Source organism: Neomonachus schauinslandi, chromosome 10, assembly GCF_002201575.2.
Source record: "Neomonachus schauinslandi chromosome 10, ASM220157v2, whole genome shotgun sequence".
Taxonomy (NCBI): domain Eukaryota; kingdom Metazoa; phylum Chordata; class Mammalia; order Carnivora; family Phocidae; genus Neomonachus; species Neomonachus schauinslandi.
The window spans coordinates 25160853-25182335 of NC_058412.1; the positions used below are offsets into that span (position 1 = coordinate 25160853).

Below are 21483 nucleotides of genomic sequence, written 5' to 3' on the forward strand. Positions count from 1 at the left end.
AGAACTGTTGAAAGTAGCCAGAATGTTCAGGTTCACCAACTATGAGCCCCAAATATGCAAAAGAGACTAAAAACTGAAAAACAAGAATTTGTGGGAAAACAGATTCATCCATCTTACTGTTATCAGAGTATTATTAAACCTTTTTCAGCAGGTCCAGCAGCAACTGTTGACTCAAAGCTTTTTGCAAAATACCAAGTAATAATATGTGTTACCAATTATTATTTTTTTTTTTAGAATAACAAAAAATATTTTACTAAAACATAAGATTTACAGAAGTTTCCAGACAAGCCATACAAAATGGTCACAAGCTTTTTCTTGAAGGAAGGATTCTACACTTGACAGCAAAGTCACAATGTTATTAGTGAGGGCTGTGATGTTTGTTTAATGTTCCCATTTTGGTTCAAACAATCAAGCTTGTCCATCTACAGCGTCTAAATAAAGTTAGACTTGGCTAGAGAGCATATTCTAAAAAACTGGTTAGCTGCTTTTAACCAATGCAATTAGATCACCATAAAAAGGGGGAAAGGAGCCCATAAAATTAAAATAAAACTACCTCTCCCCCTCAAAAAAAGTAATAAAGAAAAACACCCACACCCCTGCAGCTAACCCTGACAACTACCTTCATTCACAGTGCTTTATACTCAAACCGTGATGGGGGAAATGAATAAAAGCAGAGAAGGGCCACTGCTTTTAAACGTTTCACAACAATCCAGATGGCACTTCTAGCCTCTGCTCATGCTTTACAACAATGAATCAGGACAAGACATAGATTTGCTAATGTGGACTGAAGATGTCTGGGCTTTTATTCTGTAATGTTTCTAAGACTGTGTCCATTAAATGCAAACAAAAAAGGAAGAAGTCTTGGCAGAACAGGAGAAGTGATGCACACTTGATGATCAGATCGATTTTATATATTATTCATGGCATATAGCCTAGTCCATGCTCTAGCTGTTTCTATGGCTTGGGCTTCGTTGGTCTTCCACTGCTCCGCTACATCATTTGCTAATGGATCATCTGGATTGGGAGCACTTAACAAAGCCTGGATCGATAGCAGAACTGTGCGGATCTGCAGTGCTGGGGACCACTTATCTTTCAAAATACCTAAACATATTCTTCCCAACTTGTCTACATTAGGATGATAAATTTTGGTCATGAAATGTACTTTAGGGGCTGCCATCGGGTATTCTTCTGGTAGGAATAGTTCAAGCTTAAAAGTCCCTCCCTCAAAGGGGGATTCCTGGGGGCCAGCAATGAACACATGAAAATAACGGGCGTTGCTCTCATCTGGTTCTGCTTTAATGCCAGGAACTGGTTCTGCCAGCAAACGCTGGGTTTCTTTGATAATCCTGCGGGGCAGCCCAGCCATCTTGTCAGATCCCGAGTTCGGCCTCTGGTCTCTGTGTTACCAATTATTGAGAACTTACGCCGAGCACTTTGCTAAGAGCCAAAATACTTTGTGTCATGTCATCTACCTACACCTGGTAGTGGGCACTGCACCCATTTTATAGATGAGTAGATTGAGATTAAATTACTGCCCCCAAAACACACAGCTCCTAAGTGCTAGAGGCAGGACCCAAACAGGATCTAAGTCCATAATATGTGAACTCTACCTCCAAGTCCCATGCTGTGGTGAGGGGGCATCCTGGCCTCTCTTCTCCAGACAGCCCTGGGACCCGGGCTCTGAGTCATGAGATTGGGGAGCACACCTGTGTGTCACCACTGTCACCCAAAATCTAGACTAGGGCCTAACACTACATTTTATAAGTGAAATGACTTGCTTTCCCAGTGAATTCTAACCACGACAATGATATTTGTCTGTTTCACTTCTCAGTAACTGAAAAAAATTTTTTAATCAAAATAGTCTACTCTGATGTTGAATTCACCCATTTCTCCTGGGAATTCCAGGGAGCTTGCTTTATGTTTTTGAAACTGTGTTGAAGGATCTTTCTAGTAATTTAAGTTTTTTAAATACTATGCAGAGACTACTTTATTCTTGACGATGCTTTTTGTCTTACAGTCTGTTTTATTTGAAATTAATATCTTGTCTTCAGCCTCCTTTTGTGTAAGATTTTTGTGGGCTTTATATTTTTCTATCCTTTCTACTTTTAACCTTCCCGTGACTTTAAGTTTGGGGCCTATCTTTTGTAAAAGCACGTGGCTGAATTTTGTGTGACTGTTTCAAAACCATTCTAAGTGTGGGCGTCCGGGTGGCTCAGTCTGTTAAGTGTCTGCCTTTGGCTCAGGTCATGATCCCAGGGTCCTGGGATTGAGTCCCAGCAGGGAGCCTGCTTTTCCCTCTCCTTCTGTCCCTCCCTCCTGCTTGGGTGCGAGCATGCTCTCTCTCAAATACATAAATAAAATCTTAAAAAAAAAAAAGAAAATCATTCTATTTTAGCTAGTATATTTAAATCATTTACATCTTATTAATTATGTAAATATTTAGGCTTGTTCTCACCATTTTACTTTGTGCTTTCTTTTGTATGATTTTTTTTCTCCTTTTTTTTTTTTTAAATATCAGTTTTTGGCCTATTTGTTTTCTTATTCCATTTCTTTCTCTTTTCTCTTTTCTGGTTCGGAAGTTTTGTACTCCATTTCAATTCTTTTAATGGTTGTCTTTAAATGTTGCCATTGATAGGTGTTTTTAAAACTCTGGTTTATTTCACTTTTTAACTGTTCTATTCTCTTTCAAAATAGCTGAAGTTTTGAAACTTCCACCTTTTCTAAGAACAATCTGTCAAAAGCCTGGCAATAAAAAGCAACAGAAGAACAACAGAACTGTTAAGAAAAGTGTCCTGTAAGTGTGAAAAACACTATATGCAAATTGCAGATACTTATAAAACAAGAACTAGCTAGACTTCAAAACCTTCATAAAGACAGAAATGTTGATTTACTGAGAAAAAAAAGAAAATTACTCCTTTTATCTGAAAAAAAAAAAAAGTGTTTTTTAAACCAGAAAGAACTTTTGCAACCTAACCGAAGCTCTTTAATTTAGAGATGGGAAATACAAATTCCAGAAGATGGACTTAATTTGCCCAAAATGTCAATTTGTGGACCTAAGATAATTTCTTTTTCTGCAACTTTCCTGGGTGGAGATGCAGGAGAAAGTCCAAGCATGAAATAAAAACTAAAAAAGCAAGACCCATTCTTACATTAGCTCTCCACCCAAGTTGGACTAATAGACTGCTTATATCAGTCAGGGTAAAGGGAAGCCCCTGGCAAATAAAAGAGCCAATCTGGGGACAGTTACTACTGTCTGATTTTTATTTGCAAGTCATAGGCCTGCAATCTAGGTGGCTGGGGCCAGGATGGCAGTGGGGGCCTCCGTTATCAGCAAAATCCAAATGACTAGTTCTCGAAAAGGGAGGTCAGAAGACCTATCTACACACCGAGAGCTTTTAATTTATGGCCTCCTTATTGAACTAACAAAGCATAACATATCAATCTCTAATTGCTAATCACGAAGGTCATTAGCTATATCTATAAAAATTTGAGCTTCCAAAGTCCATGAAGAAAACCAGCCATTGCTTTCTAGACACAACTCCTATACAGATCGGAGGAAGATTTAAATACCGCTTTCCAAACAGATATTTTGCAGAGTACGAGTTCTACAGGTGTTTAAGGGGTGTCTGGGAAAAGTGTTTTAGGATCAAATACACATGTGAAATGCTGGATTAAACAAAGCTTAATAATTTTCAAGGCAGGCCTTGTCAGAAACTCTTCTGTGCTTAATGTACTTTACGTACAGAGGGTTCTCTAGCTGATTTGAACAACAAAATCTTTTTCTCACAAGTGTGTTCATGGAGCACATGTTGAAAACCATGCTTTAAAGAACTACAAACTTTTGCAAACAGCACAGTATCTTTCTCACTAAGCTTTTCTTGTTATTGTGGAAAAATACACAAAGCCTAAAACTTACCATCTTCACTATTTTTAGGTGCACAGTTGAGTGGCATTAAGTACATTTACATTGTTGTGCAACCATTTCGACCATCCACCCACAGAACTCTTTTCATTGGGCAAAACTGAAACTCTGGAACCATCAAACAGCTCCTCTGGCCCTGGCAACCGCCATTTCTATCTCTGTGAATTTGACTACTCTAGGTACCTCATATAAGTAGGATCGTGTAGTATGTTTGTGAATGGCTTACTTCACTTAGCATAATGTCTTCAAGGTTCATCTGTGTTGGGGTGAAGCAAGAGAGTGAGGTTCTTGTCTCATAGAGTTGAAGAATGAATGTCACGGACAAAGGAGAGTGAGTAAAGCGATAGAAGTTTATTAAGCAAGGATACAAAAAAAGCTCTCAGGAGTGAGAGGGGTCCCGACTGAGTTGCCACTGAGGACTTTTAGGGTTAGTCTTTTATAGAAAGCTAACCAGGGAACTTACATCTTTTTGATTTCTCTACTGGTGGCACCATTGATTTAGGACTAATGATAACATCTTTAATGGCTTACTTCTTTTTAAGGTCTGGTTATTTTCTGTTGACCACAGGAGACTGTCATAAATAAGACTTCCCCCTCAGACACCTAGGGCAGGGTGGTCTGGAGTGTTTCTGTGAGCCTGATCACGAAGCCCCCTATCTATCTCTCCCTACCGGCCCCACCTGTCCCTACTCAGTGGCATGTGTCAGACTTTCCTTCCTTTGTAAGGCCAAACAGTATGTATGCATTATACCACATTCTCTGTCGATGGACAGCCTTTTGGCTGCCTTGAATAATGCTGCCATGACTCATGAAACTTTATTTACTATACATTTTACTCTGATTCTATTCATGAAGTTGAAGAAATATAGTCCAAAACTTTCCTTTCACCCACAAAATTCTTCCTGATGAATAAGGATTTAGGGCTCTGACTAAGGTTCTTAAAAGCTTTAGATAGCCTGCTGACAAAATTTCTCACAGGAACTCTGTCCCACTCTTTCAGAGGAAGGCTTTGGCAGCCACACAGAACCTTCCAGAGAGCACACATGGCTGTCTCGCCATCCCTATTCCCCTGCTCCACTTTGTCCTTTTCCACAACAAGAAATGTCTCCTGATGCATGGCTTCAACCACAGATGGAGAGTCCTCAGAAGCCTCATGTAGGCGCCAGGCAGCAAGCTTGAGGATTTGGGGGTTTTTTTCTAGTTGGAAGAAGATATTCTCCTCTTCAGGGAAAGGGCCTTTCATTAAGTATTTTAAACACTGCAATTAGCTTCTTTAGTGGGATGGAATTTTATTGCTCTCCATCAAAGTTCTTTGAAGACCTTAAAGAAAAAAGAGGAGGTGTCATGTGCTTTTTAAAGTCAGAGAGGTATGAATTGGCACGACCTCCTGTCGTGGGGGGAAGAAATAGCAGGAAACCATGTTGGTCAGTCAGACAACACAGCAAGGGAGTGAAGGAGTCTAAGAAATATGGGGGGCGGGGGGGAGAGCTTCCCTCTCCAGCTTTTGGAAAGCTAAATTAGCACTTTCCAACAGCACAGAGGGAATATTCAAAAGTTGAAATGTCAGTTCCAAGTGCAGGACACAAGGGTCTAATCAGCTGTCTTGTCCCCGCCACCCTCCTTTTCTTTAAGCCCAACTTTGCAGCTCCGGACTGCTCTGATCCTGGGTGCCCCACACTCTCCAGCCCACCCAGCTTGCAGTCCTTTGAGATTGAAGTAAAAGTGGCTTGAGCCTGATTCTCCACAGAAGAGCACTCAGCACGCTCCTTCCATTGCTATTGCTGGGAATCCTCAGAGGCTTGATTTCTCCTGGTCTTCACTTGATCCAGCTCCTCCTCTCTCAGATATCTTGCCCTCTGTGACATCTTCCTTCCTACAGCTTTTTTCTTCTCCACCTTGCAGCCGCCCAACCCTGGAGCTCAGTCCCTTTCCCTTGTTTTTTCCAAGCACCACCATGCAGGCAGTTGTGAACAAGAGGGTTTTGTTGAAGATCTTGGGACACTGGCAAGAAGCTCAGAGCCCCCACAAATTCCCCAAGATTGGATATAAAACTTCTCACTTGTCTCTGCTTCTCAGTCATGTGGGTCTTGCTAGGTCCTCTCCCCAATACACCTTCTCTCTTTCCTGAGATTTTTCCTTGTGTCTTTGGTAGAAGGCAGAGGGTGGAGGAGATGGAGGTTGTCCTCACCTTGTCCCTCCTGCAGCTGCTTTGGACACTCAAAATTCTGCTTTCATCATTTGTGCAGAATGGATTAGCCTTCTTTGATTGATGCCAACCAATCCAGGAAATTCTCCAAGAGCTTCTCTTTCATGTCGAAAAATTGTACATCAAGATGTTTTGCTAAATGTAGTCCATTCCATAAGAGCCAGAGTTTACTCTTCATTATCAATATTAAGCCTACTTTTCCTGATAAGAGCTGACCTTTGCTCAAATATTGCATACTCTTCTAAAGATAGCGAGGGTTGGATAGAAATTAGCACAAAGTCCTGGGTGAGCCTCTTGCTGGTAGATTGCCTAGGCAGATGTAATCTATGTTCACATTGCAATCTCCCCCTTGCCACCTGCACCTCTGTGTGTTATCTCTGTGCCAACAGTTCCCAAACTGCTCTGAGAAGTCCAGTTACATTTTCCCAACAAGCATGGACTCTAAGGGCCACTGATTAAGGACCTTCCCCTCTGTCCCTAAGGCAAGGTAAAGATGCCAGAGACAGTGCTAATATTTACATCTTGATAACACACAGGATTGGCTTCAAAAAGATGTGCAGTGCCAACAACCAAGTAGGGGAATTACAAAGAGAAATTCTACTCTTTTGGTGTAGGATGTAGAATTAAAATTCCATGGGGTAATTTCCAAGAGTTTCTTATTGATTCATTTGAACTCCCCTCCCTGTTCCCTGCAGTTCTTCACATTTTCACAGTAAACCTTCCACCTGACTGGCAAGCAGCATGTATAAAGCCAGAGAGAAAAGAGTTTCGGCTCCAGGAGGACCTCAGCTGAACTTGTCAGCACTGACCTCTTGGTTTTAGGTGTGGCCAGACCAGACAAACTCTTAGAGCCTCAGGTGTTAAAAAGATGGCAGAGCTGTATTTCCTTGGTGTTGGTCATGATCTCTCCTCTTTCATTCACGATTTTATTAATTTGGGTCCTTTCTCTTTTCTTTTTGATAAGTCTGGCTAGGGGTTTATCGATCTTATTAATTCTTTCAAAGAACCAGCTTCTAGTTTCACTGATCTGTTCTACTGTTCTTCTGGTTTCTATTTCATTGATTTCTGCTCTAATCTTTATTATTTCTCTTCTCCTGCTTGGTTTAGGCTTTATTTGCTGTTCTTTCTCCAGCTCCTTTAGGTGTAAGGTTAGCTAATGTATTTGAGATTTTCCTAATTGTTTGAGAAAGGCTTGTATTGCAATGTACTTACCTCCTAGGACCGCCTTTGCTGTATCTCAAAGGTTTTGAACAGTTGTGTTTTCATTCTCATTTGTGTCCATGAATTTTTTAAATTCTTCTTTAATTGCCTGGTTGACCCATTCCCTCTTTAGGAGGATGCTCTTTAACCTCCAAGTGTTTGCATTCCTTCAAAATTTCCTCATGTGATTGAGTTCAAGTTTCAAAGCACTGTGGTCAGAAAATATGCAGGGAAAAATCCCAGTCTTTTGGTATTGGTTGAGACCTGACTTGTGACCCAGTATGTGATCTATTCTGGAGAATGTTCCATGTGCACTTGAGAAGAATGTGTATTCTGTTGTTTTAGGATGGAATGCTCTGCATATATCTGTGAAGTCCATCTGGTCCAGTGTGTCATTCAAAGCCCTTGTTTCCTTGATGATCTTCTGCTTAGATGATCTGTCCATTGCTGTGAGTGGGGTGTTGAAGTCCCCTACTATTAATGTATTATTATCAATGTGTTTCTTTACTTTGGTTATTAATTGGTTTATATAATTGGCTGTTCCCAAGTTAGGAGCATAAATATTCATAATTGTTAGATCTTCTTGTTGGATAGACCCTTTAAGTATGATATAGTGTTCCTCTTCATCTCTTACTAGAGTGTTTGGTTTAAAATCTAATTTGTCTAATATGAGGATTGCTACCCCAGCTTTATTTTGAGGTCCATTACCATGGTAAATTGTTCTCCACCCCCGCACTTTCAGTCTGGTGGTGTCTTTAGGTCTAAAATGAGTATCTTGTAGACAGCATACGGATGGGTCTTGCCTTTTTATCCAATCTGGGGAAGGAAACAGGCATTCATGTCCAAGAGATAGAGAGGACCCCTCCCAAAATCAATAAAAACAGATCAGTACCCCAACATATAATAGTGAAGCTTGCAAATTTCAGAGATAAAGACAAAATCCTGAAAGCAGCTCAAGAGAAGAGGTTCCTAACCTACAGAGGTAGGAACATCAGACTAACATCAGACCTATCCACAAAGACCTGGCAGGTCAAAGGGCTGATATGAAATATTCAGGGTACTAAATGAGAAAAACATGCAGCCAAGAATACTTTATCCAGCAAGGCTGTCTTTCAGAATGGAAGGAGAGATAAAGAGCTTCCAGGACAGACAGAAACTGAAAGAATATGTGACCACCAAGCCAGCCCTGCAAGAATTATTAAGGGGGATCCGGTAAGCAGAGAGACCCCAAGAGTAACATAGGCCAGAAAGAAACAGAGACAATCTACAGAAACAGGGACTTTACAGGTAATACAATGGCACTAAATTCATATCTTTCAAAAGTTATCCTGAATGTAAATGGGCTAAATGTTCCAATCAAAAGACACAGGGTGTTAAAATCCCAAAAGACTGGGATTTTTCCCTGCATATTTTCTGACCACAGTGCTTTGAAACTTGAACTCAATCACATGAGGAAATTTTGAAGGAATGCAAACACTTGGAGGTTAAAGAGCATCCTCCTAAAGAGGGAATGGGTCAACCAGGCAATTAAAGAAGAATTTAAAAAATTCATGGACACAAATGAGAATGAAAACACAACTGTTCAAAACCTTTGAGATACAGCAAAGGCGGTCCTAGGAGGTAAGTACATTGCAATACAAGCCTTTCTCAAACAATTAGGAAAATCTCAAATACATTAGCTAACCTTACACCTAAAGGAGCTGGAGAAAGAACAGCAAATAAAGCCTAAACCAAGCAGGAGAAGAGAAATAATAAAGATTAGAGCAGAAATCAATGAAATAGAAACCAGAAGAACAGTAGAACAGATCAGTGAAACTAGAAGCTGGTTCTTTGAAAGAATTAATAAGATCGATAAACCCCTAGCCAGACTTATCAAAAAGAAAAGAGAAAGGACCCAAATTAATAAAATCGTGAATGAAAGAGGAGAGATCACGACCAACACCAAGGAAATACAAACAATTTTAAGAACATATTATGAGCAATTATATGCCAACAAATTAGGCAATCTGGAAGAAATGGATACATTCCTGGAAACTTACAAACTACCAAAACTGAAATAGGAAGAAATAGAAAATCTGAACAGACCAATAACCAGCAAGGAAATTGAAGCAGTAATCAAAAATCTCCCAACAAACAAGAGCCCAGGGCCAGATGGCTTCCCAGGGGAATTCTACCAAACATTGAAAGAATTAATACCTATTCTTCTGAAACTGTTCCAAAAAATAGAAATGGGGTGACGCCTGGGTGGCCCAATCGTTAAGCGTCTGCCTTCGGTTCAGGTCATGATCCCAGGGTCCTGGGATTGAGCCCTGCATTGGGCTCCCTGCTCCACAGGAAGCCTGCTTCTCCCTCTCCCACTCCCCCTGCTTGTGTTCTCTCTCTGTCAAATAAATAAACAAAATCTTAAAAAAAAAAAAAATGGAAGGAAAACTTCCAAAGTCATTTGATGAGGCCAGCATTACCCTGATCCCAAAACCAGACAAAGACCCCATCAAAAACAAGAATCACAGACCAATATCCCTGATGAACATGGATGCAAAAATTCTCACCAAAATACTGGCCAATAGGATCCAACAGTACATTAAAAGGATTATTCACCATGACCAACTGGGATTTATTCTTGGGCTGCAAGGTTGGTTCAACATCTGTAAATCAATCAGTGTGATACAATATATTAATAAAAGAAAGAACAAGAACCATATTATCCTCTCAATTGATGGGGAAAAAAGCATTTGACAAAATACAGCACCCTTTCTTGACTAAAACTCTTCACAGTGTAGGGATAGAGGGAACATACCTCAATATCATAAAAGCCATCTATGAAAAGCCCACAGCTAATATCATTCTCAATGAGGAAAAACTGAGAGCTTTTCCCCTAAGGTCAGGAACACGACAGGGATGTCCACTATGACCACTGCTGTTCAACATAGTACTAGAAGTCCTAGCCTCAGCAATCAGACAACAAAAAGAAATAAAAGGCATGCAAATCAGCAAAGAAGTCAAACTCTCACTCTTCACAGATGACATGATACTCTATGGGAAAACCCAAAAGACTCCACCCCAAAATTTCTAGAACTCATACAGCAATTCAGCAACATGGCAAGATACAGAATCAATGCACAGAAATCAGTGGCATTTCTATACACTAACAATGAGACAGAAGAAAGTGAAATTAAGGAATCAATCCCATTTACAATTGCACCAAAAACCATAAGATACCTCGGAATAAATTTAACCAAAGAGGTAAAGGATCTGTAGCCTAAAAAGTACAGAACACTTATGAAAGAAATTGAGGGAGACACAGAGATGGAAAAATATTCCATGCTCATGGATTGGAAGAATAAATATTATTAAAGTGTCTATGCTACCCAGAGCAATCTACACATTCAATGCAAGCCCTATCAAAATACCATCAACATTTTTCACAGAGCTGGAACAAACAATCCTAAAATTTGTATGGAACCAGAAAAGACCCCGAATAGCCAAAGGAATGTTGAAAAAGAAAACCAAAGCTGGGGGCATCACAATGCCTGACTTCAAGCTCTATTAGAAAGCTGTGATCATCAAGACAGCATGGTACTCTCACAAAAACAGACACATAGATCAATGGAACAGAATAGAGACCCCAGAAATGGACCCTCAACTCTATGGTCAAATAATCTTTGACAAAGCAGGAAAGAATATCCAATGGAAAAAAAGAGAGTCTCTTCAATAAATGGTGCTGGGAAAATTGGACAGCCACATGCAGAAGAATGAAACTGGACCATTCTCTTACACCATACACAAAGATAAACTCAAAATGGATGAAAGACCTCAATGTGAGACAGGAATCCATCAAAATCCTATAGGAGAACACAGGCAGCAAGCTCTTCGACCTCAGCTGCAGCAACTTCTTGCAAGACATGTCTCTAAAGGCAAGAGAAACAAAAGCAAAAATGAACTACTGGGATTTCATCAAGATAAAAACTTCTGCACAGCAAAGGAAACAGTCAAATCTAAAAGGCAACCTACAGAATGGGAGAAGATATTTGCAAATGACATATCAGGTAAAGGGCTGGTATCCAAGATCTATAAAGAACTTATCAAACTCAACACCCAAAAAACAAATAAACCAGTCAAGAAATGGACAGAAGACATGAGCAGACATTCCCTCCAAGAAGACATACAAATGGCCAACAGACACATGAAAAAATGCTCCATCCACATCACTTGACATGAAGGAAATACAAATCAAAACCACAATGAGATACCACCTTACACCAGTCAGAATGGCTAAAAGTAACAAGACAGGAAACAACAAATGTTGGCAAAGATGTGGAGAAAGAGGAACCCTCTTACACTGTTGGGAATGCAAGCTGGTACAGCCATTCTGGAAAATGGTATGGAGGTTCCTCAAGATGTTAAAAATAGAGCTATCCTAAAACCCAGCAATTACCCTAAAGATACAGATGTAGTGAAATGAAGGGTCACCTGCACCCCACTGTTTATAGCAGCAATGTCCACAATGGCCAAATTGTGGAAGGAGCCAAGATGTCCATCGACAGATGAATGGATAAAGAAGATGTGGTTCACCTCCTACACTGTTGGTGGGAATGCAAGCTGGTGCAGCCACTCTGGAAAACAGCATGGAGGTTCCACAAAAAGTTGAAAATAGAGCTACCATACCATCCAGCAATTGCACTACTGGGTATTTACCCCAAAGATACAAAAGTAGGGATCTGAAGGGGTACGTGCACCCCAATGTTTATAGCAGCAATGTTCACAATAGCCAAACTGTGGAAAGAGCCAAGATGTCCATTGACAGATGAATGGATAAAGAAGATGTGGTATATATATACAATGGAATATTAGGCAGCCATCAAAAGGAATGAGATCTTGCCATTTGCAACGATGTGGTTGGAACTGGAGGGTATTATGCTGAGTGAAATAAGTCAAACAGAGAAAGACATGTATCATATGACCTCACTGATTTGAGGAATTCTTAATCTCAGGAAACAAACTGAGGGTTGCTGGAGTGGGGGATGGGGTGACTGGGTGATAGACACTGGGGAGGGTATGTGCTATGGTAAGCGCTGTGAATTGTGCAAGACTGTTGAATCTCAGATCTGTACCTCTGAAACAAATAATGCAATATATGTTAAGAAAAAAAAAAGAAGAAGAAGATAGCAGAAGGGGAAGAATGAAGGGGGGAAATCAGAGGGGGAGACGAACCATGAGACGATGGACTCTGAAAAACAAACTGAGGGTTCTAGAGGGGAGGGGGGGTGGGAGGATGGGTTAGCCTGGTGATGGGTATTAAAGAGGGCACGTTCTGTATGGAGCACTGGGTGTTATACGCAAACAATGAATCATGGAACACTACATCTAAAACTAACGATGTAAGGTATGGTGATTAACATAACAATAAAAAATTTTTTAAAAAGAAGATGTGGTTCATATATACAATGGAATATTATTCAGCCATCAGATAGGATGAATACCTACCATTTACATTGACATGGATGGAACTGGAGGGGATTATGCTAAGTGAAATAAGTCAAGCAGAGGAAGACAATTATCATATGGTTTCACTTATAAGGAATAGCATGGAGGACATCAGGAGAAGGAAGGGAAAAATGAAGGGGGGGAAATCTAGGGGGAGACAAACCATGAGAGACTATGGACTCCAGGAAACAAACTGAGGGTTTCAGAGGAGAGGGGAGTGGAGGGATGGGTTAGCCCAGTGATGGGGATTAAGGAGGGCACATATTGCAATGAGCAGTGAGTGTTATATGCAAACAATGAATCATGGAACACTACATCAAAAACTAATGAAGTACTGTATTGTGACTACCATAACATTAAATAAATAAATAAATAAAATAAAAGAAGCCATGACTGAGCTTCTTCACACGGCCCTGAGTGGAACCAGAGGAGAGGAAGACAGAGTAAAAACTACATAGTAACTGAATGGATAAGTAAGACACCTGCAGAGATGGACTAGGTACTTCCCAGGAGGCCGATGGTCTGTGATGGGAAGTGAGAACAAGAGCTGCAAGATTAGGTTTCACACTGATGGGACAATCAATTTACCATGGTAGGACAGCAAGTAGAACAGGCCCACACCACCTAGTCTGGGTCTGGTTTCCTGCCAGATGTAGGTGGTGTATTACCTTCCAAACAAATCAGTTTCCTCTTGAATGCCTGACTCTGCATGTGGAAAAGGAGCAGGAGGTTTAGTCTCAGCAGTTCTGTCTCCCCACCCTTTCTCTGTCACTTTCCCTTCTTACAAATTCCCACCACACCCAGCTTCCTTCTCTTCTTTCATTGTAACCCTGCTCCGGCCTCCATATCTACATCCTTCATTTTATCTGTGGGGAAAATGAGAATAGAGTGGGGGCCAATGTATGTTCCCATTGTGCAGTCTCAATAAAAATGCCAGTAAGTCGGATCCTTACGTTTAATTCTTTACTCAAGACTTTTCATGCTCAAAGCTCAGAAAAGCATCTGCCTGGAAATGGCAGGTGGAGACTAATGTGGAAATATAAAACCCCAGACTTGCAATAAAAAACAAAAAAAGGGCTCTTATTTGCAAAACTTTCTCTGCAGAAAGGCAGATGGTGAGTGTTTACCGGCTTAAGGCATTGACTACCACACCCTTAACACATCAACGTTTCCTTCTTTTATAAATATAATCCAAAAATCCTCTGAGAATTTCCTTCAAGTCTTCAAGGGAAGAGGCCTTGGAAGAGGAGATCAGACCTCATGACACTCATCAGGATGGTGGGATTAGATTTTGCCATCAAAAATTAGATACTTTCCAAACAGACTATTTAAAATGGGTGTTGATAGCATACATGCAAAAGAGGACATATTTCCCCAGTAAATATTAAAGATCTACAAGGGTTTACAGCATTTGTCCAAGGGAGTAATATATTGTAACTCTGTAAAAGAATCAAGGTCGGGGCGCCTGGGTGGCTCAGTTGGTTAAGCGACTGCCTTCGGCTCAGGTCATGATCCTGGAGTCCCGGGATCGAGTCCCATGTCGGGCTCCTTGCTCAGCAGGGGGTCTGCTTCTCCCTCTGACCCTCCCCCCTCTCGTGTGCTCTCTCTCTCAAATAAATAAATAAAATCTTTAAAAAAAAAAAAGAATCAAGGTCAAAAGTCAACATCCATTCATGATAAAAACTTAAAAATTAGGCATAGATGGAACATATCTCAACATAACAAAGGCCATTGATGACAAGTCCACAGCTACCATCAAACTCACTGGTGAAATGTTGAAAACTTTTTCTCTAAGATCAGTAACAAGACAAAGGTGCCCACTCTCATCGCCCCTGTTCAACATAGTACTAAACATCCAGCTAAAGTAATCAGGCATGAAAAAGAAATTAAAACTATCAGAATTAAAAAGGAAGAAGCAAAATTACCTCTATTTGCAGATGACATGATTTATTTTATATACAGAAAACCCTAGAGACTAAACCAAAAAACTATTAGATCTGGGCACCTGGGTGGATCAGTTGGTTAAGCATCTGACTCTTGATTTTGGCTCAGGTCATGATCTCAGGGTCATGAGATTGAGCCCCATAACAGGCTCCATGCTGGTCATGGAGCCTGCTTAGGATTCTCTCTCTCTCCCTCTCCTTCTGCCCTTCCCCTTGCCTCATGTGCAAGCGCACATGCTCTCTCTCTCTCTCTCAAAACAACAACAACAACAACAACAACAAACTGTTAGATCTAATCAAGGAATTCAGTAAAGTTGGAGGATATAAAATTAACATAAAAATCAGTAGCATTTCTGTACATTAATAACAAATTTTCTGAAACAAATAAAGAAATCAATCCCATTTACAATAGCATCAAAAACAATAAAATACTTAGGAATTAATTTAACTAAGGAGATGAAAGATTTCTACTCTAAAAATTACAAGACATTAATGAAAGAAATCAAAGAAGATACAAATAAATGGAGAAGTTTTCCATGCTTATGGATTAAAAGAATTAATATTGTTAAAATGTCAATACTACCAAAACCATCTATAGATTCAATGTAATCCCTATCAAGATTCCAATGGCATTTCTACAGAAGTGGAAAAAAACACTCCTAAAATTTACATGAAACCATGAAAGACCCTGGATAGCCAAAGAAATCCTAAGGAAAAAAGAAAAGAAAAAAACAAAGCAGGAGGCATCACATTTCCTGATTTCAAGTTTTTACTATAAAGCTATAGTCATCAAAACAGTACAGTACTGGCATAAAAATAGACAAATAGACAAAGCGAAGAGAATTGAGAGCCCAGAAAGAAACCTAAGCCTATGCAGTCAGGTAATATTTGACAAGGGAGTTAAGAATACTCAAAGGAAGAAAACGTTTCTTCAATAAATGGTCTGGGATAATTGAATATTCACATGTAAAAGAATGAAACTGGGCCCATTATCTTATACCATTCACAAAAATTAAGTTAAAATGGATTAAAGACTTAAATATAGGGCGCCTGGGTGGCTCAGATGGTTAAGCGTCTGCCTTCGGCTCAGGTCATGATCCCAGGGTCCTGGGATCGAGTCCTGCATCGGGCTCCTTGCTCAGCAGGGAGTCTGCTTCTCCCTCTCCCTCTGCCTCTCCCCCTGCTTGTTCTCTCTCTCTCTCGCAAATGAATAAATAAAATCTTAAAAAAAAAAAAAAAGAAATATAAGACTGAAACCATGAAGAACTTCTAGAAGAAAACATAGGAACAAAGCTCCTTGACATGGGTCTTGGTAAGAATTTTTTGGATATGACACTTAAAAGCATAAGCAACAAAATAAAAAATAAACAAGTGAGACTTCATCAAACTAAAAAGCTTCCACGCAGCAAAAGAAACCATCAACAAAGTGAAAAGACAACCTATGGAATGGGAAAGTATATTTGTAAATCATACATCTGATAAGGGGTTTATATCCAAAATATATAAAGAACTCATACAACTCAATAGCAAATAATAATAATAACCCAATTAAAAAATGAGCAAAGGAACTGATGGATCATTTCTCCAAAGAAGAGATATGAAAGGACAACAGGTACATGAAAAGATGCCCAACATCACTAATCATCAGGGGAATACAAATTAAAACCACAATGAAATACCACCTCACACCTCCTAGAATGGCCATTATCAAAAAGACAAGAGATAACAGATGCTGGTGAGGATGTGGAGAAAAGGGAACCCTTGTGCACATTTGCTGGGATTGTAAATTGGTGCAGCCACCATGGAAAACAGTATGGAGGGTGTTCAAAAAATTAAAAATAGAGCTACCATATGACCCAGCAATTCTACTTCTGGGAATATAACCAAAGGAAATGAAAACATTAACTTGGAAAGATATCTGAACCTCCCACCCCATGCTCATAGCAACATTATTTACAATAGCCAAGATATAGAAAAAACCTAAGTGCCCATCAATGGTTGAACAGAACAAGGAGAAGGAGAAAGAGAGAGAGAGAGAGATACAATGGAATATTATTCAGACATAAAAAATGAGGAAATCCTATCATTTGTGACAATATGGTTGGAACTTGAAGGCATTATGCTAAGTGAAACAAATCAGATAGAGAAAGACAAATACTGTATGATCTCACTTACGTGTAGAATAAAAATGAAACAAAAAACAAAACTTATAGAAAAAGAGATCAGACTTCTGTAGACTTGTGTTACCAGAGGTGGAGGGTAGGGGGAGGAGGAATTGGAGGAAGGTGGTTAAAAGGTACACACTTCTGGTCATAAGATAAATAAGCACTAGGGATGTAATGTGACACATGGTGACTACAGCTAACCCCACTGTGTGATACACAGGAAAAGTTGCTAGGAGAATAAATCCTGAGCGTTCTCATCACAGGGAGAAAATTGTTTTCCGTTTTTTCTTTCTGTTATTTTTATTATATCTATATGAGAAGATGGATGTTAGCTGAGCCTACTGTGGTAATCATTTCATGATATGGTACTCCCCCCTTATCTACAGTTTTCACTCTCATTTCCAGAGAGCTCCTCAGCACTCAGCTCCATCGACCCCCATCAGTGAATCTCTTCCTGTCCCTCACCCCCGCCTCTGTGTCCCTGAGCTTTGTACACACTCCATCACTACACATGTTCTTCTCCACTGCAGGCATTTGTGTGTGTTTCTTCCACTAAACTCTCCGCTGGGGTGAGAGAGACCATGACTTATTCATGTCCTCAGCACTCAACAGAGTAGGTACTCGGTCCAGGGGTCCCTCTTCCCCCAGTTTCAGTTGTTCGGGGTCAACTGTGTGGTCTGGAGGCAGATGATCCTCCTCCTGACTTACCATGAGAAGGTCAACAGTAGCCTAAATTTACGTCACGGTGCCTACGTCATTCCTCTCATTTCATCTCCTCACATAGGCATTTTATCATTTCACATCATCACAAGAAGAAGGGTAAGTACAGTACAATAAGATATTTTGAGAGAGAGAGGGACCATATTCACCTAACTTTTATTATGGTATATTGTTATAATTGTTCTATTCTATTATTATTATATTATTATTATGACTATACAATAATATTATTATAATCTCTTACTTGCCTAATTTATAAATTAAGCTTTATCATAGGTATATATGTATAGGAAACAATATAGCACATATAGGGGTCAGTACTATCCCCAGTTTCAGGCATCCACTGGGGGTCTTGGAACATATCCTCCATGGATAAGGGGGACCACTGTTTACGTAACTCAAATCATCATGCTGTACACCTCAAACTTATACAATGATGTATGTCAATTCTTTCTCAATAAAACTAGAAAAAAAAAGAGCCAAATTATTTTTCCAGGAGAATAAAAATAAATGTAAGAGTGAAAGTGGTTGTCCAGGGGAATAAAACATGAAGGACTCGGTGTTGATTGAGATTTTATCTTTAGAACTGACTGGAACTGGCCTGGGCAAACTGGAATGTAAGATCATGCTACACACATAACACATTTAAGTGCGTCAGTTACCCTGAGTCATTTACCAACAAACCCATGGCATTGCCAGATTTTAATCAGGCTGAGAGTAAGAAGAGCCTCTGCAATTAGTCCAATTAGTGAAATGCTCAACCACTTGGGCCTTATAACCCGGAAGATCCCATGATGCTCACAGTGTCTGCAGCAGATAAGGACATTACATGGACTCTCTGGCAAGCCTCAGTAGGAATACAGACCCTAAAGTTTTGGAGCAAAGCCATTGTCCTCCTCTTTAAATGTCTATTCTCCTTCGAGAAACAGCTCCTGCCTGGCTGAGACTGAATGCCCAACCATGGAGCCCAAGGTACAATTTAATCACAGTTGCTCATTACAAGTCAGGTATTCTCTGAATTCCAGTTTACAGCACTGGACATGCCAAATTGAGTAGAAATGATTCTGAAGCATAAATAAGTTGGATGAACAGGTAGACTCAGTCTCTCATGACACCTACTCCAGCTATTTTGTTGCTACAGTTGGAATCGCCTCTGATTAAGTTTGCAAAAATGCACAGTCATTCTCCAAGCCCCTGCTGACTTCCAGCCTGGCCAACAGACAAGTTAAGTGAGGATGTAGAAGGAATCACAGTCCGTGCATTTTTCAAGTCTTTGGTGGTAGCTCTAGCTATTGCAGTTCACTCAGGCATTGGTAGGAGAGGAAGTCCCAGCAGCTTCTGCTTAGATCTTCCTGCCTTAACAGCCCTCAGGCCACAAGTCAGAGAGCCAACACGGTGATTTTGCCAGTTCCCAGTGGGTCTATTGCAATCATGCTCTCAGGAACTTGGGAAAGAACCCCGTGGAAATTCAGACTTACTAGGCCCACTGTAAGAAGGATTTAGACCCACACTCCATTTGTCACCCAACTTCCATAAGCCCTAACTCTCAAAGACTATGGATGCATTTCAGGTTCCCAGGGACTAGCACTAATTCTGATTTACTGACTACAATTCCTAAAGATATTGTTATTTCTCTTTCCTCAATTCACCATCATCCTGATATATGGATGCAGGTCATTTGGGGGAAATTACAGAGGAATGTTTATACTATGTAATTGTGACAGCGTCCCAGCATCTTCTTCAAGGAGACTCAGTCTCTCCCTCATTCAAGAGGCTCCAGGTCAATGAATTGGCTTGAGTGTGTTCAGGGTGAGAGGACACTATGCTATGGGCATGCCACAAGTTCAGTGCCAATTGTCTAGATCTCAAATGTTTCTGACTATATTTGCTGCTTTAGTTACCTGCCCATCTACCAGTCCCAAGGACACTGATCAAATAGCCACAAAGAGTCATAACATTCAGATTGCTGTTCCACCCATATTGACCATTTCAGGAGCTAGGCCCATGTTTTCCCAGGCACTTAAGTGCTGCCGCTTGGTCTCAGCCACTCTGAGGGGGTGCACTGGATTGGTGGCACCTATCAACTTCATCCCCACCTTCATCCCCAGCTAGCAAGAGACAGATAGTACAGAGCATTATAAAATTATGGTGTCTCACTCGTCAGTGCATTTTTTTTCACTGCTTTGGTTCCTCTTGGGGACATAGTGGAAGGGGAGAGAGTCACACCTGAAAAATTTATTCCAACCTTCATCTCCCTAAGTCTTTGGATTCCTTCTTCCCCATTATACCAAGGAAGTTATGGCACCTCAGCTTCATTGAATTAGGCCACTGCTGAGTCAAGGCTTCAGTCAACTAAACAAGCAAATGGATAGTAACCACACCAGCTGCTTAAGCTACCACAGAGATATCTACCTCATATACAGTACCTTCAGACTTTTCATCCAACTGTCTTCCCAAAATTTTCACTTAAATGACTAACAGATTTATCAAAGTTATTATATGCCAAGCTGGACTTAATTCTTTTTTTACCTTTTTAAAAATGATTCTGATATTTTTATTGATATCCTCCCATCACAGTTTTAGTCCATTTCTCAGGCCAAATAAACACCTTGGCATTATCCTTGACTTTGCATCTTTGTCTCACACCTGACATCCAATCCATCAGCCAGATATTAGCTCTACTTTCAAAAGACAATATAAATCCAACCACTCCTCACTCTCTCCAACCTACCACTCTGGTTCTTGCCACCACCCTACCTCACCTAGGCCACCACCCTAACCCCTGGCTGGTTGGCTTTGAGCCCTTATTTTCTGTTGTCCACAAAGTAAATGGAACCATTCTTTTCTTTTCCTTTTTTATTTTTTTTAAAGAATTATTTATTTATTTGAGAGAGAGAGAGAGAAAGAGAATACAAGTGGGAGGGGCAGGGAGAGGGAGAGAGAATCTCAAGCAGACCCCATGCTGAGCGCAGAGCCTGATAGGGAGCATGATCTCACCACCCTGAGATCACGACCTGAGCTGAAACCAAGAGTCATACACTTAACTGCCTGCACCACCCAAGCACCCCGCAGAGCCATTCTTTTAACACATAAGTCAGATCATGTCTGGCACCTGCCCACTTCCTGTTCCTCAATGGATAAAACATACCGCCTTCTCCATCACCACTAAATCACCAGGCTAAATCCATCACCAGGCTAAATCAAGAAACCACAAAATCCTTCCAAACACTCCCAAACCATCAAGACATAAGCCTAAGCCTTTAGGAGGTTTGCCAGATCTCTTTGGAGCTCACATTTGATTCTCAGCCTTTTAAAATGATATGTCTCAGCCTGTTGTCCTCACCCCAACCCTTCAAACCCCACACCTCCCTGGCACCAATTTCCCAATAAATCCCTGAAGTGGACAGGTCATAATCCATCAAACCTGTTTTTTTTACTTTTACTTATTCCCCAGGTAGTGATGGGAAGAACATGGGTTTGGGAAGTAGCCCACCAGTCTCTCAGGGTCTCATAGCTTTCATCCACAGTGCGGATACAATACCTGCTTATCAAGGTTTTATGACATATAAATGGGATAAAATATACAAAATGCCTGGTTATAGTCAGTTCTCAGTGTTTCCTTTCCTTCTCCCTTACCCCAATATGTGCTTATTTTCCCTTTCTTCTTCTTTTATCCCATTTTCTTCTTGAATCAAGAGTCAACTTTGTACTCATTCAGCCAAAGGAGATCCTGCCAAAATAAAATGGAAATTGAAGCAAATGGCCAAGTTTTGACACTCTCGAACCATCCTTTTAATGCTGTGAAGTAAGAGTTTGAGGTTAAAGCAGCAAACAGTACCATTT

General features: G+C 40.4%; 1 protein-coding gene across 1 annotated transcript; it reads right to left on the minus strand.

Moving 5' to 3' along the window:
• Positions 1-786: 786 nt before the first annotated feature.
• On the minus strand, positions 787-1366 carry LOC110587380 (ubiquitin-conjugating enzyme E2 N-like). The gene has a single exon (XM_021697629.1). The coding sequence runs from the start codon at positions 1364-1366 to the stop codon at positions 908-910; it is 459 nt and encodes a 152-aa protein (XP_021553304.1). The 3' UTR covers positions 787-907.
• Between the last annotated feature and the right edge of the window lie 20117 nt (positions 1367-21483).

Excerpts from the sequence above, each read along its gene's own strand:
- LOC110587380 (XM_021697629.1), bottom strand. The coding sequence starts at position 1,366 with ATGGCTGGGCTGCCCCGCAGGATTATCAAAGAAACCCAGCGTTTGCTG.